The sequence below is a fragment of the Embiotoca jacksoni genome, unplaced genomic scaffold, assembly GCF_022577435.1.
Source record: "Embiotoca jacksoni isolate LCO1_2020_lvr unplaced genomic scaffold, fEmbJac1.0.p SCAF_15, whole genome shotgun sequence".
Classification (NCBI taxonomy): domain Eukaryota; kingdom Metazoa; phylum Chordata; class Actinopteri; family Embiotocidae; genus Embiotoca; species Embiotoca jacksoni.
The window spans coordinates 15,126,045-15,141,155 of record NW_027185285.1 but is presented as its reverse complement, the minus strand read 5'-3'; the positions used below and the strand labels follow the sequence as shown (position 1 = coordinate 15,141,155).

General features: G+C 41.6%; 1 protein-coding gene across 5 annotated transcripts in view; it reads left to right on the top strand.

The window, feature by feature from the left end:
• Nucleotides 1-15,111, top strand: part of smg1 (SMG1 nonsense mediated mRNA decay associated PI3K related kinase) — an 86,188-nt gene that overhangs the window by 64,826 nt on the left and 6,251 nt on the right. For all 5 annotated transcript variants that reach the window (XM_069149871.1, XM_069149868.1, XM_069149870.1 and 2 more), the window contains exons 44-59: nucleotides 167-276; nucleotides 517-735; nucleotides 1,497-1,690; nucleotides 2,948-3,120; nucleotides 3,583-3,862; nucleotides 4,464-4,736; nucleotides 5,048-5,282; nucleotides 5,401-5,612; nucleotides 5,730-5,886; nucleotides 6,177-6,366; nucleotides 6,734-7,014; nucleotides 8,657-8,878; nucleotides 9,522-9,659; nucleotides 13,138-13,290; nucleotides 13,432-13,611; nucleotides 14,149-14,376. In XM_069149871.1, the coding sequence (XP_069005972.1) occupies nucleotides 167-276; nucleotides 517-735; nucleotides 1,497-1,690; nucleotides 2,948-3,120; nucleotides 3,583-3,862; nucleotides 4,464-4,736; nucleotides 5,048-5,282; nucleotides 5,401-5,612; nucleotides 5,730-5,886; nucleotides 6,177-6,366; nucleotides 6,734-7,014; nucleotides 8,657-8,878; nucleotides 9,522-9,659; nucleotides 13,138-13,290; nucleotides 13,432-13,611; nucleotides 14,149-14,376 (3,245 nt within the window). The remainder of the gene's footprint in view (nucleotides 1-166; nucleotides 277-516; nucleotides 736-1,496; nucleotides 1,691-2,947; nucleotides 3,121-3,582; nucleotides 3,863-4,463; nucleotides 4,737-5,047; nucleotides 5,283-5,400; nucleotides 5,613-5,729; nucleotides 5,887-6,176; nucleotides 6,367-6,733; nucleotides 7,015-8,656; nucleotides 8,879-9,521; nucleotides 9,660-13,137; nucleotides 13,291-13,431; nucleotides 13,612-14,148; nucleotides 14,377-15,111) is intronic.

The following is a 15,111-nucleotide window of genomic DNA, read 5'->3' as shown; positions in this document are numbered from 1 at the left end:
ACCACTTCATGTGAAATATACAGACTTGCTGATTGAAGTCATTTGTACAGCATGTCATAAAAGCTAAATATCTCGGCAAACAGAGTGGTAACAGTGAAAGGGGGAAAAGGTATATTAAAGTTGTTTGATGTATCTGTTGAGTGGATGTTTGTGTGTGTGTCACTAGGGAGGAGCCTGCGGGTGCCGGAGAAGGTCCCATTCAGGATGACACACAACATCGAGACTGCCCTGGGAGTCACAGGGGTGGAGGGGATCTTCAGACTGTCCTGTGAACAGGTCACTGCCACATCACACCCTGCTGGGCCCTACCTCATCCTATTGCTTTCACACTGAATTACGTATACACATATTTGCAATTCAGCACTTGTAAAATGATGTGCACACCTGTTCAAGGAGTAACATTTGGTCAAATAGTCTGTGGGACCTTGTCTTGCTCTTTAGTAAATATTTTTGCTGTGTCTTACGGGTACATCCTGCTCCGCTGAAAAAGTGCTGAAGTCGAATGTGTCTCTGCAGGTGGTTCAAATTATGCGCCGGGGTAGAGAGACCCTACTGACCTTGCTGGAGGCCTTCGTCTATGATCCTCTGGTGGACTGGACTGCTGGGGGGGAGGTTGGCTTTGCTGGTGCAGTGTACGGAGGAGGAGGCCAACAGGCGGACAGCAAGAAGAGCAAGAGGGAAATGGAGAGAGACATAACGCGCTCTCTCTTCTCCTCCAGGGTGGCTGAGATTAAGGTGAGTTATGCAATACCGCTTATTGGTGCAGATACTTATTGATACTCGTATCGATACTACTCTCCATAATTTGGTACAAAATGTATGTGTGTGTGTGTGTGTGTGCTGCAGCAGGGAACAGACAGCTGTCCCCCTCCGCCCGCTCAGAGGTTCCTCTTATGTCGACCTCTCAGACAGATTAAAAAATACATTAAAAAAAATGCTGAGCCGGGTTGTCAAATATACTTGGGCGGCCGTCAATTTACCTGGACGAGTCGCCCAAGTAAAGTATATTTATGTTGCATCACCTTTCTTTTTTTTTTTTTTTAACAACACTCTAAACATTTGGGAACTGAGGAGACCAGTTTTGAAAGTGAAATGTTGTCCGATTCTTGCCTGAAATAGGATTTCAGCTTCTCAACAGTTTGGGGTCTCCTTTGTCATATTTATTATTTCATGATGCTCCAAATGTTTTTAGTTGGCAACAGATCTAGATTACAGGCAGGCCAGTTTAGCACCCAGACTCATCCACCACGGCATGTCCACAGAGAAATCTTAGGTTCACACGGACCAATGGTCCAGCAATATGTGTAACTGCTTATGTTGATCAAACAATGAAATTTGGAATACTTATTCTTGGAGGTTAAAGCTTTTTCCTGCTCTGTTGGACAACAGAAGCAGTCTCTGAACCTATTGATCCACCCTTGTATGTACTAAAGTGCTGTATAGGAATAATCCAGAAGCAAAATATTTAATATTTTGACTGTGTGGATTGTGTGCAGGTGAACTGGTTTAAGAATCGCGATGAAATGCTGGCAGTGCTACCACAAGTGGAAGAGGCTGTAGAAGAGTACTTGGTCCTGCAAGAGTTGCTCTGCCAGGGGGAGAAACTACAAGCCAAACTGCAGGAGGAGTTGGCCTTCTTAGAGGGGGCAGAGAACCATCCAGACCATCTCATCCTTACCCTGGAGCAAAGGTCCGAGACAGTACACTACTCACCGGGGGTTTCATAATTATAAATACAAGCAGGCCACCATTTAGTTTGTTTAAGAAAAAGAAAGTACAAGGTAAAAAAAAAAAAAGAAATAAGCTGCTGTTCCACTGTTTGAGGCTTGTACTTTCTCTTTTGTCATATGACAAAATGCAAACATTCAGTCGTCTTTGATACTGTGCCTACAGATACAGGTGATATACTTTAACAACATCACACCAGGAACATTACCTTTTTCAATCATATATTCAGCAAAAATATAAATAGATGTATTATGCTTTTGTGGAAAAAGTAAGAAAACCCTTGGAATCTGAAGCGTGTATTGCTTTCTTTTCATTGAAATAAGTTTTTGTTTAATGTGTTTTGCACACCTGAAACTGGCAAGCATGTTTCACTGGCAAGTGTTATAGTCACACTGGTTGAAAATCTGCTTGGAGATGGTCTCATAGTCTTTACCTTTAACCTGCTTGACTATAAAAAAAAATGTAACAATTTGATTTTAATTTTTTTTTTTTTTTTTTACAATTGTATATATCTGAAACTTTTTTGGCGTATTCTACTTTTGGCTTTTGCATGCAAGTACTCTTTTAGTATAGATTCTACACACTGTTCTATACATGAGGCCCCTGGTCTTTTTCTATTTGGCAATTGGTAACCTGTAGTTTTACGCTAATGGTTCTATTGGACAGCAAAAGCTTTTTCCTGTTATGCCTCTCATGCTGGCCAGGATTGTTAACACATGCACTTTCATACAAAACATTGCCAACCATGAGAAGTTCTGGCTGAATATGCTGGTGCGCGCAGTTCTGGATTTTCCTTACAGTAGAATGATTTGATCCCATGCCAGTATCATAGGCTTCCACAACCTTTTTTCTAATGATTGTCACCTAATCTGGATCCTCTGATTCTAGTTTTATGGATTTGAAAGTGTGATTATTGTATGGAAATATTTTCCTTTTTCATGAGATCTATTTTTTTTTAAATGTTTATTTTAAATTATGAAGATGCCTACAAAAAGCCAAATTTTTTTTTTTTTGACATTTGTATGTCACCATTACTTGAAGCCACTGTTTCAAAGACGATCAAGTTTTTGCTTATTCAAAAATGTTTTGGAAAGCCAACATTTTTATACATGACGGTATGCATTGAGGAGCCAGTCCAAATTCATAATCTAAATGCTGTGGGCTATAATATCTAGCACCATATTGTGAAACCTTACTCACCCAGCAGTCAAATTCACAGGTACTCTGAACATACCCAGCTGCAGTCACAGCAGCGGACTGTGCAGGAGGCCATTCAGAGCAAGCTAACCGACCTGGACCAATGGATATCCCAGTACCAGGCAGCATTCTCCAGCCTGGAGGCCACACAGCTTGCCAGCCTGCTCCAGGACATAAGCAGCCCCATAGATCTTGGTTAGTCCCAGTGGAAATGATTGAAGCAGCATAAATGAAACTGTTTAAAAATAAGCTCTCTTTTTATTTCTTTCAGTATTTCTTGGGTTTTCTGTAACATATCGTCCCTTGGTCTTCAGACAAGTTTCTGGATGCAATACATTTAATTTGCTAAATATTTGGTCTGATTAGGTATACTTAGATTTAAACATAAATTTTAACTGAAAAGAAGATTGTTAATACATTTGACAATTGATTTGGCTTTAAAGAGGGTAAAGAATCTGCCTGTTTGCAGTCTGACAGTTGAAAACATTACTGTAAAAACTGCCAGCTTTATAGAATCTGATTAAAATGCTTTTAGTTTTTCAGCCCAAATTTATTTTCAATAAATTGAGAATGGAAAATCTATTGTTAAAATGCTGCATGTATTTTTCTTTTCTTGAGCTGTGCTACAACTTGTTATTGTTTTTGCGATACTTCTAGGTCCGCCAAGCTATGTTCCAGCTACAGCCTTCCTACAGAATGCAGGCCAGGCCCACCTGATCAGCCAGTGCGAGAGCCTGGAGGCGGAGTTGAGCTCCTTGCTGCAGCAGCGCCGTGGAGCTCTTCGTGGCTGTCTGGAGCAGCTGCACAGCTATGCCACAGTGGCTTTGCTATACCCGCGGGCTACCCTAATGTTTCATAGGGCCCACCAGTGGAAGGCTTGGTTGGAGGAACTGCTGCGAGACATGACAGTGGAGCGCTGCCAGCACATCTATAGACAGTAAGGCACTGCAGCAGGCTTTCGATTCTGGTATATTACAAACAATTAAATGCCACGCATGATGAGGAGTAGGTTCTGAAACGGCCGAAAACATTCATGCAAGCTCAGCCTGTTGGCATTCTCCATCACCTCATGGTTGGAAGGTTAATGTCTGGAGCCTTTACATGTGTACAAATGTGATCACAGATTGTTTCCCTGTGTATTATAGCCGGGCACGCGTGAAACATAAGCAGCGTTTTCTGAAAAGAAAACCGTCCTGCAGCTTCACACGAGTTTCGCACAGCAAACACACTCATCTAACAGGAGGATGAGAAGGCACAACTTCGGTTAAGACGGGAAATATATTAACAGCTTCGAACTTCCCGAATCTGTAACTCGTAAAGTAAACGTTGTTAAAACGCAAACTTGCATCTCATTACTCCCGCCGGAAGGAAGTCGACGAGCTACAATCACAGCTACTCTCAGTATTTTCTTTCCTGTTCAACTGGCCTACATGCTGCACTTTAAATGTATTAAATGATTATAATGGGAAGGAAAACCCTGCACTCTCGATTAACTTATCAAACCCACAGCTGAGTTTTATTTCCTCTTCCCTATGCAGATATGAGGTGTTGTATGCTCCCCAGCCTCCTGCAGCCTCCTGCCAGTTCCTGTCCAGTGTGGAGTTAACTTTGCAGCACCAAGTGGCTGAAACCAACGAGCGCATGATGCACCAAGCAGAGCGGCTGAAGGCTGAGGGCACAACTGTTGCAGCTTGTGAGGAGCAGCTGCAGGAGATTGAACACTGCATTACAGTCTTCCTACGGGAAAACGGAGAGCCAGGCTCCCTCAGCCTTGCCGCAATCATCACCTCTGCCCTCTGCACACTCTGCAGGTTTAAACGCAGATCTTTGATTCCATGTTTCACTGTGCTGTTTGTCCTCTCAGTCTAATGTTAAGTAGAGCTCGTGGACAATATAAATAAGCGGCTACATTGCTAAAATAATTGAAAGGTTGTTTTTTTTTTTTTACATAATTTTAGAATTTCTTAAGCCTACAAACACAAGTACATTCTGTCCAACTTGTTGTTGTTTTTTGTTTGTTTTTTTTAAGAAATGTGGTGATTCTAAAAGTAGATCTGAGGAAATGAAGGGGAATGATAAAATTTGCAGCTAAGAGAAGAAAGTAACTCTTTTTTTTTCTTAGGCGTAACCTGGTGATGGAGGGGGCTGCGGCCAGTGCTGGAGAGCAGCTAGTAGACCTGACTTCTCGCGATGGGGCTTGGTTTTTGGAGGAGCTCTGCAGTATGATCGGAAATGTCAGCGCCCTGGCAACATTGCTACAACGCTGCCCACTCCTGCCCCATGACCTGGAGCTCCCTGCTCCTTCAGCTATGATCCAGGCTGTCTACTTAGCAAATGCTGTGTACACCTGCTTGCAGGTATTGCACCCCCAAAACACTGACTAGAAGCAGCGTATTCCCTTTTCATGGGCACATATATATGGATGGGGCTGGAAAAAATATGAAGGAATTTCTTTGTTGTCTTGTTTCACTGTAGGAACTGAACACCAACTTCCGGCAGATCATCTTTCCAGAGGCTCTGCGCTGTATGATAAAAGGAGAACCCACCCTGGAGTCTATGTTGTCAGAGCTGGAGCAGCTGGTTGAGCAGAGCTCTGATGGTCTTGGCCTGCAAGGTTTGGCCGACTGTCTGCAGGCCACCACAGGGCAGGACCACGATGGACACAACCACTGCATCCACATCACCAGGTTAAATTCTTCTTGTTTTGGATTTCATCATACATAGCTGGGGCTCAACTCATTGCGAACCTGCACATGCAGAATCCAAAGCAAGTCTAATATCTGAAAAACTTTTTTTGTGCTTAGAATGCTACGTGTACAGTACTCTGAGCTGATCCAGCCTCGCAGCATGGATGGACAGGGCCAGGACACACCCAAGATGTCTGCGGGTCAAATGTTGTTGGTAGCCTTTGATGGCATGTTCACCCAACTAGAGACTGCCTACGGACAGCTCACAGAGAAGGTAGCACCCACATTCCCTTCACGTATAATAAGTGTCTTAATATGTTGTAAGTGACATACAAAATGTGTTGGTTCTTCTATTTAGTATTTTGGGATTTCTGGTGCATTTTGGTTTTATATTTTCCATTCGCTTGCATCTAATCTAGATGGTTTTAAACAATCTCTAGACACTAGTCAGCTTCATTTTTGTCATCATAATTTCCTATTGGATTAAAGTTTACTATTTATGATTATCCATATATAAAAAGTCAACTTTCTCACCCCATTTCCTCTGCACTTCATTGTCCTTAGCTGTGTTCTTTAGAGGTGCCGTTGCCCTGGAGGAAAGTGGATGTTTTGAGGGAGGCTCAAGTCACACAGCTCCACCACTTTGACAGCCTAAATCAGCGTCAGCTGATTGAAGAGGTGCTCTTCCTCAAGAGACTGCAAACCATCAGGGATTTCTTCCGGCTGTGTTCCTCCTTTGCTCAGACACTGTCTGGTAAGAGCTCTTCCCCGCCATTACAACTCTCCACCCAGAGTGACTGTCTGATCGACAGTCACTCGAGGTGGGGGGGGGTTCTTAAAGAAAACCTCTGGGCAAAATTGTATACGAGGCAAGGGAGACATACTTTAAACAAAACATGGAAAAACAAATTTCAATTTGTTTTAGTCATGTATTTCACAGCTCTTGCCTGTTGTACTATTAAATATGTATGCACTTTTAGACCAAATTCAAACTATAATGGAGGTTTCCCGGGCAGAGAAAATTATGCTTTGTTCATTACAGCTGGGCTTGATTGTTCTAGGAATTGAAATTTCAGGTTTTCTGTTAGCTGTCTTGACAAGTGTGTGACAAATCCTGTCAGGTACCTGCCCCCCCGCCGAGGACCTTTTACCTTCAAATGGACCGGTTGCTTTGGGGAAGCCGCTGTTCCGTCAGCCCAGTGCAACCGGGTCAGGTGCTGCGGTGGTCAGTGAGGAACAGATGACCTGCCCCATCAAGGCCTTCACAGCTGACTTTGTTCGACAGATGCTTATGGGTGTGCCCAGCCAAGCGCTTGGTCTGGCCCTCTGTAGCACTCTCTCTGCCCTTGGTCTGGACATCATCGCTCTGGTGGAAGCGAAAGACTTTGGTGTAGACAACAAGGTATGGAATGTTGAAAATGAGAACTTTTGGGGAAAATGCCCTCAATTTGAATTTGATGGTAGCAACATGTTTCAAAAATGTTGGGACAGGGGCATGTTTACCACTTGTGTGGCATCACTTCTTTTTTTACCAACAAGTTTCTAAGTTTTGAAAGTAAAATGTCACATTCTTGCCCGATATACAATTTCAGCTGCTCACTAGTTTAGGGTCTCCTCTGTCATATTTTCATTCCATGATGCTCCCAATGTTTTCAATGGGTGACAGGTCTGAACTGCAGGCAGGCCAGTTTAGCACCTAGACTCTCCTGCTATGGAGCCATGCTGTTGTAATGCATGCAGAATGCGGTTTGGCATCATCTTGCTGAAATTGCAACAGCCTTCACTGAAAAAGAAGTTGTCTGGATGGCAACATATCATCCTCCAAAACCTGTATATTTCATTCAACATTAATGGTTCCTTCCCAGATATGCATGCTAGCAATGCCATGTGCACTAATGCACCCCCATACACTCACAGATTCTGACTTTTGAACTGTGCACTGACAGTAAACTGGATGGTCCCACTCTTCTTCATCCCAAAAAACTGAGTTCTTCATTTCTAAAAAAGAATTCCAAGTTTTGATTCATTAGATCACAGGGCAGTTTTCCATCTTAAATGAGCTTTGGCCCAGAAAAGGTGTACATATTTTGTTTTAAATTTAATGAGTTTAATAATTTGCAAATCATCGCAATCTGTTTTTATTCACATTCTACACAACACGTCTTTTTTGGTAAAAGGGTTCTAATAAAAGGCTTCTGTTGAGGGCCTATACGTGGCATTATCGATCGTAAGACACTCACTCATTGCACCAAGAAAACCGTGGTTATGTAAAGCTTTGATGTGGCCTGTAATCTGAGATGCCCTTAATTGGCACTTTCTGAGACTACTAATTCTAATGAATATATTTTCTGCAGCAGAGGGACTGGTTGGTCACCCTTTCTTTGGTAGGTAGGTCCTTATGATACCCAGTTTCCTTTAGTGTTTGTGACTGAACTTGAAAATTCTGGAAAGTTCTTAAAATTTTTCAGAAGGATTTTTTTTTAATTCTTTTTTTGTTTGACCTTCATTTCTTAAAATAACAGTGTATTGTTGTTTTTAATTAATTAATTGAGCAGTTCTTGCACGTGCTACTACAGTAGTTGAATAGGGCTAGTTGCCATAAGTACAGCAACACATTGCCTTGGCACAACACAACTCGGTCTCAAACGCTTAAAGAAGTCAATAAATTTTTCACAGGGCTCATCATTTCAGGCGACCACCTCATGACGATATTGCCAAAAGTTTGCAAAGCTTTCATCAAGGCAAAATTGTTCTTCAATAGTTGAAGAAACCAAAATTTTGTTTTTTTAACACTTTTTTATTTTTCGGTATTGACTCTGCAAGTCTCTTCATCATTTTCACCACTTGTTTGTTCGTGTATTCTGTAATTTGTCACCCATCTATACTATAGAGAAATTATGAAGACTAACCAATACAAATATTTGTTGACATACATGCAATAACTTACTATTACACACCCCTTTTCCATTTCAATATTCAAAAAGTATACAAAACATTATCAGTCAATTCCTAATCGGTACTCTCACTCTGTCCTGGCTCTGCAGGTTTCTCTGCAGGTTTCTCTGGATGACCTTTGTAAGAAGGCAATGGAGCAGAGCCTTGAATCGAGCCGGGTTTCCCAGCTGTTGCTAAACAGAGCCACAGTGTTGGCCTCCTCCTACGACACAGCCTGGAAAAAAGTAGACCTGCTGAGGAGGTTGGACGTCAACCTGGAGGCCTCCAAGGCTAGCCTGCAGAGGAGCCAACTCCACATTGCCATGTTCCAGGTACACACAAAAGTTTGTGTGCATGCTACTGATGAGCTGTGTTTATATCCTATTCTAAGATTGGGTTGATATTCAGAGCAATCACATGTTTAAATTCACAAGCATATTACAAGCTTGCTTGTAATATCGAGAGTTGGTACTGACTGTTTTATAACGTCAGGTTTTGTATCCGTTATCATAAATGGCCAACACTAGTTTTCTACTCGTCGCACCTACAAAATCTATGATCAGAATTGTAGCAGAGATAACCACCACACAAAATGTTCCCCCTTTTAAAAAAAAAATAAAGTACCATTTAAAGGCTATGGCTTTCTTTATTTGTAACATGTTGCATGTCAGCTCATGTGAGGTACACAAGTTCGATTAGTGTTTAGAATTTCCCAATCAAAGTTTTTGGGGTCTGATCTGAACCTTGAATAATATGGTGTGAGTACAGTATCAGAGTACAGTAAAAGAGGGATTGGGTTTTGATTGATTTTAGCCAATACTGATCCATTAAAATAAAACTTGGATGATCCCTGATGGCCAATCTATGGAAAGTGTTGAGTTCAACCTTGTAATTACAGACATGGACTAGAGAATGAATGTTGTTATTGTTGGGTCTTCCAGATGTACCACTGTGTTTTTGTGTGTTCACTTTCAGTGGCAGCATGAGGATGTTCTGGGCCCCAACAATCAGCCTTTAAGTGTCAGTATTCCTCCACGCTCCGTGATCCTCAGCAACATGAAGAAGAAGCTGTACAAGCTGAGTCAAGATGAGGGAGCGATTGTTGCCATTCAGGTCAGTAGCACACCACGTACACCATCCGGTGCAGTCCTTGGTGACTAAACCATTAAATTAAATGTCCTCACTCAGAGATAATAACATACTGAAGTTTCAGGAAAGTACTATTTTTGATTATGCTTTACTGGAAAGATTTGTACTCTAGGTCCAAATACTGCAGGAAGCGAACTGAACACGCAGAAGACATATTGAGTTGTCACAGAAGGCCAAGCACAGGTCGAAATACTGATCACTCTGTCAAATTCAAGGTGTTTCCACACTTGCTACTCCGTACCTTACACAAATATGTTTGATCCTATCGTCCAGTACATTTGAACATTGCATAATGCACAGTACAATGATCCATGTCTGGGTCCGTTTGGAAGACGCGGATTCGTCTTGGCATAATCAGCCATGGTATGCATCTGGTGTAAAAAGCTAACTGCACTAAATTGAGGAAGAGTACCACCGACGAGGATATGATGTCAACATTACTGGACTTTTTGTCACTTTTCTAAAACATGGCAATCGGTAAAGGGTCACTTTAATCTCACATAAAATTGTCTGTTTCTGAGACATTCGGTCACGCTCAAGCAACCAAAAATCCGTTAGTCGGAAGTCATACAAATTCTGAAGTGTGTCAAGTGTCCTCCTTGTCTGTGCACCCAAAACTAAATCAACGGCAATATGAAGTCGTACCCCATTGTAAAGTAAGCTGTAGGAACTGCTCACTACACACTCATATTCAACCAGGACACCAATAATGGTCATTAAGGAGGCTAGATATTCTAGCGATTAACTTTTGACAAGACTCGCCTCTTATTTGAAATCCATTACAGATGACAATCTCATGAAGCTATATGACATACAGTGGGTACGGAAAGTATTCAGACCCCTTTAAATTTTTCACTCTTTGTTTCATTGCAGCCATTTGCTAAAATCAAAAAAGTTCATTTTATTTCTCATTAATGTACACTCAGCACCCCATCTTGACAGAAAAAAACAGAAATGTAGAAATTTGTGCAAATTTATTAAAAAAAGAAAAACTGAAATATCACATGGTCATAAGTATTCAGACCCTTTGCTGTGACACACATATTTAACTCACATGCTGTCCATTTCTTCTGATCCTCCTTGAGATGGTTCTACTCCTTCATTGGAGTCCAGCTGTGTTTAATTAAACTGATTGGACTTGATTAGGAAAGGCACACACCTGTCTATATAAGACCTTACAGCTCACAGTGCATGTCAGAGCAAATGAGAATCATGAGGTCGAAGGAACTGTCCAAGGAGCTCAGAGACAGAATTGTGGCAAGGCACAGATCTGGCCAAGGTTACAAAATAATTTCTGCAGCACTCAAGGTTCCTAAGAGCACAGTGGCCTCCATAATCCTTAAATGGAAGAAGTTTGGGACGACCAGAACTCTTCCTAGACCTGGCCGTCCAGCCAAACTGAGCAATCGTGGGAGAAGAGCCTTGGTGAGAGAGGTAAAGAAGAACCCAAAGATCACTGTGGCTGAGCTCCAGAGATGCAGTAGGGAGATGGGAGAAAGTTCCACAAAGTCAACTATCACTGCAGCCCTCCACCAGTCGGGGCTTTATGGCAGAGTGGCCCGACGGAAGCCTCTCCTCAGTGCAAGACATATGAAAGCCCGCATAGAGTTTGCCAAAAAACACATGAAGGACTCCCAGACTATGAGAAATAAGATTCTCTGGTCTGATGAGACCAAGATTGAACTTTTTGGCGTTAATTCTAAGCGGTATGTGTGGAGAAAACCAGGCACTGCTCATCACCTGCCCAATACAATCCCAACAGTGAAACATGGTGGTGGCAGCATCATGCTATGGGGGTGTTTTTCAGCTGCAGGGACAGGACGACTGGTTGCAATTGAAGGAAAGGTGAATGCGGCCAAGTACAGAGATATCCTGGAAGAAAACCTCTTCCAGAGTGCTCTGGACCTCAGACTGGGCCGAAGGTTCACCTTCCAACAAGACAATGACCCTAAGCACACAGCTAAAATAACAAAGGAGTGGCTTCGGAACAACTCTGTGACCGTTCTTGACTGGCCCAGCCAGAGCCCTGACCTAAACCCAATTGAGCATCTCTGGAGAGACCTGAAAATGGCTGTCCACCAACGTTCACCATCCAACCTGATGGAACTGGAGATTAGCATTAATAAATGCAAGGAAGAATGGCAGAGGATCCCCAAATCCAGGTGTGAAAAGCTTGTTGCATCATTCCCAAGAAGACTCATGGCTGTACGAGCTCAAAAGGGTGCTTCTACTCAATACTGAGCAAAGGGTCTGAATACTTATGACCATGTGATATTTCGGTTTTTCTTTTTTAATAAATTTGCACAAATTTCTACATTTCTGTTTTTTTCTGTCAAGATGGGGTGCTGAGTGTACATTAATGAGAAATAAAATGAACTTTTTTGATTTTAGCAAATGGCTGCAATGAAACAAAGAGTGAAAAATTTAAAGGGATCTGAATACTTTCCGTACCCACTGTATATGCCAATAGTAAAGCTCCTGATTGGAAAGTGTGTCAAAACATTTGACAAGTAACCCTGGTAGCCACATTTTTAGATTGCTGAGGTCATCAGTCCCTATAAAGTTTTAATCTCAAGAAATTTTAAAACAGGTGTCAAAAATAGTATTTTATATTTATTAATCGATATATTTTTTTACACATTTTTGTTATTCAGTTAACTGTTTTTGTTCACATTTTACATTTATTAAATTGACATGTTTTTTGTCCAAAGCTTTGATGTAAATGAGGTACAATCCAGGCCACAGTAAATCAAGTGGTCTTTGATAAATCTTCAAACCCTGTTTCACCTGACACAAGATTGTGAAATATGTTCACCTTCACTGCTTATTGTCATGCTCCTTCTGTAAGGAGCATGACTGTAAACAGTGTAAGCAGTAAAATAAGTACATGAAATCCCTGCTTTTCTCCTAAACTTGTTCTCGCACATCTCTTGGTGAGAAAAGCTATAGAACATTTTGTTAAATAACTTGCTTTCTGTGGATTTTAATGATTCTCCATACAAGTGGTTAAAATCATGGCTCTGGTAGAGTTCAAATTTGTTCAAATCTGTGTTGGTGAGCACTTCACTTTTGCCAGGATTATCAATCCACCTGACGGGTGTAGCACATCCAGATGCTGATTAAACAGCCTGGGATTTGCAAAAGGTGTCTCAGAGATTTTCAACCAGCCAAGGAGGATGAAGCTGAACACTGTTTGAATCATAAATCGCTTACATACAAGATGAAAGAAATACTGATGTAAGGGAACTGACAAGGAAGCTTACACTTGCACACGTGTATGTACGAAATCTGCTCTCTTATGCAAAAGAGATCTTTACATCATATAGATTAAACTTTAATTACTTGTGATGGTAAAATCAGTTGTGAAAAACTGAAAAATATCCAAATACCGTGTTCAAATAGAATTCCATAACGTGTGTTGTTTGACTGCTGGTGTCTTCAGGAGAAGCTGGTTTCACTGGAGGCTAGCATCGAGCAGCGTCTGAAGTGGGCTGGTGGAGCCAACCCAGCGCTGGCACCGGTCCTGCAGGACTTTGAGATGACCATCAGGGAGAGACGGGCCATGGTGGCCAGAGACAACCAGCGCACCAGCCAGGTATCACTGCTGCTGATGTTCCAGTGACCCACTTGTAAAACTTAAGCAACAAGACTTTTACCATCTACAGCACTTGATATAGATGGCCTTTTTTTTTTTTTTTTTTTTAAATGTCAAATTTTCTTCCTGTCTTTTTTCCAGGTCACCTTTTTGTGCTCTACCATTCTCAACTTCGAAAGCCTTCGTACCCGATCCCCCGAGGCCCTGAACATGGATGCAGCATTGTTTGAGCTCCTGAAGCGCTGCCAGCAAACCTGTTCCTACGCTTCCCAGTTTAGCAGTACAGTGTCTCCACTCGAACTCCAATTACTGCACAGACTGGTAAATTTGACCTTTGACATCTACAGAGTTTATGTTCCTATCAAAGATGTTGCATTTATGCAACTCTTGAAATGTTGTAAGTAAAAACAATAAGAAAAAAATAAACAATTAAAATCATCTTTTGGTGTATAATGCCTGTAGGCCAATTTGCAATTGAAAACATTAGCATGTTATACCAGGTTTCCAGATGACATCGTTTTTTTAAAGTGCCCTATGAAGTTTTCTCTATAATTTGTTATTATTGCTGGCACCCATTTATTAATCTTGTTTTGGGGGGAAAAGCTCTGACTTGTATTAGACCTTTTTAGATTTTAGACTTAAACAGTAAATTAGGTCTGCCTTATTGCATGGTCCAAATAATTTTCAGCGTGTAGGAGGCTACCTTGGAGGTTGTCGTTTTCTTCAGCGACAGGGATTTTGAAAATGATAACACGTGTGAAAGAGAAAAACAAAACATGTCCACTCCACAGAATCTTCCCGATAGTCCAATTAGACAGGGTACCTTTAAACTCTTTGTCTTTTTTTTTTCTTCTACAGAGTCCAGTGCCAGATCTGCCCATAGGCAGTCCTGATTGGCTGTCCTATGCTCAGAGGCAGTTGGAGGAAGAGCTGAGCATCGAGCGCAGGACTCAGGAGGAGCGGGAGCAGCAGCTGGAGTCATGTGGAGAGACACTGCAGCTTCTGGTTGACTCCATTAAAACCATTCTGTCTAACCACAACCGCCAACTGGCAGATGTCAAGCACCTGCTGAGAGCCATGGCGAAGGTACACTCAAAGCCCAGCACTTGCATTACATTTTTAGTAAATTTGGAAAAAACAAATTACCCCCTCAAATGAAAGTCAAGTGGTTTACCTTGTTAACATGTCCATGCGGTGTTTTTTATTGTAAAAGTCTTATCATGATTGCAATGAGACGTCAGTGCCATGGAACTGCATTTCCTAGTGAATATCTGAAAAACACGCACTTAGACAGCCATAGTTTTATGTGAACTTGCAGGTTGGGGATTTCCATATCATCAAGTTACAGGCAAGTAGTAGAGGGGTTGGTAAGGACAGAGGCGAGGACTATTTCCATAATCATAGATAGGCGCATAATATATGAAGCCAAAGTTCTAGAGTTACATCTAAGCCACTGAAAGGCACTAGGAAAAAGTTTCTTTAAAAATGATCAAGGGTTCATTCAGGACCCAGGAGAAGGACCTGGAAATATGTTTTCTTCTTTATAATTGTGTCATACTATGAAAGAGTGCAGAAAAAGTCAATTGAATCAATTTCAAATTGTATATACTGTGTACCTGGAAGTGTTCAAAAAGCAAAGAGGTCTAAATGCTGCCCGAGTCGGTTTCAGATCGCCCTAGGTTACAGTGGATTGGGTTTTTATGCTGGCAAAAGTTATTGCCAGGCAAAATTCCTTTCAGGGAATTTCTCAAACTTGGGAAAAAATATTTTATTGATACCAAGGATTCGATTTTGGGAAACAAAGGGCGAGGTCACTGTGAC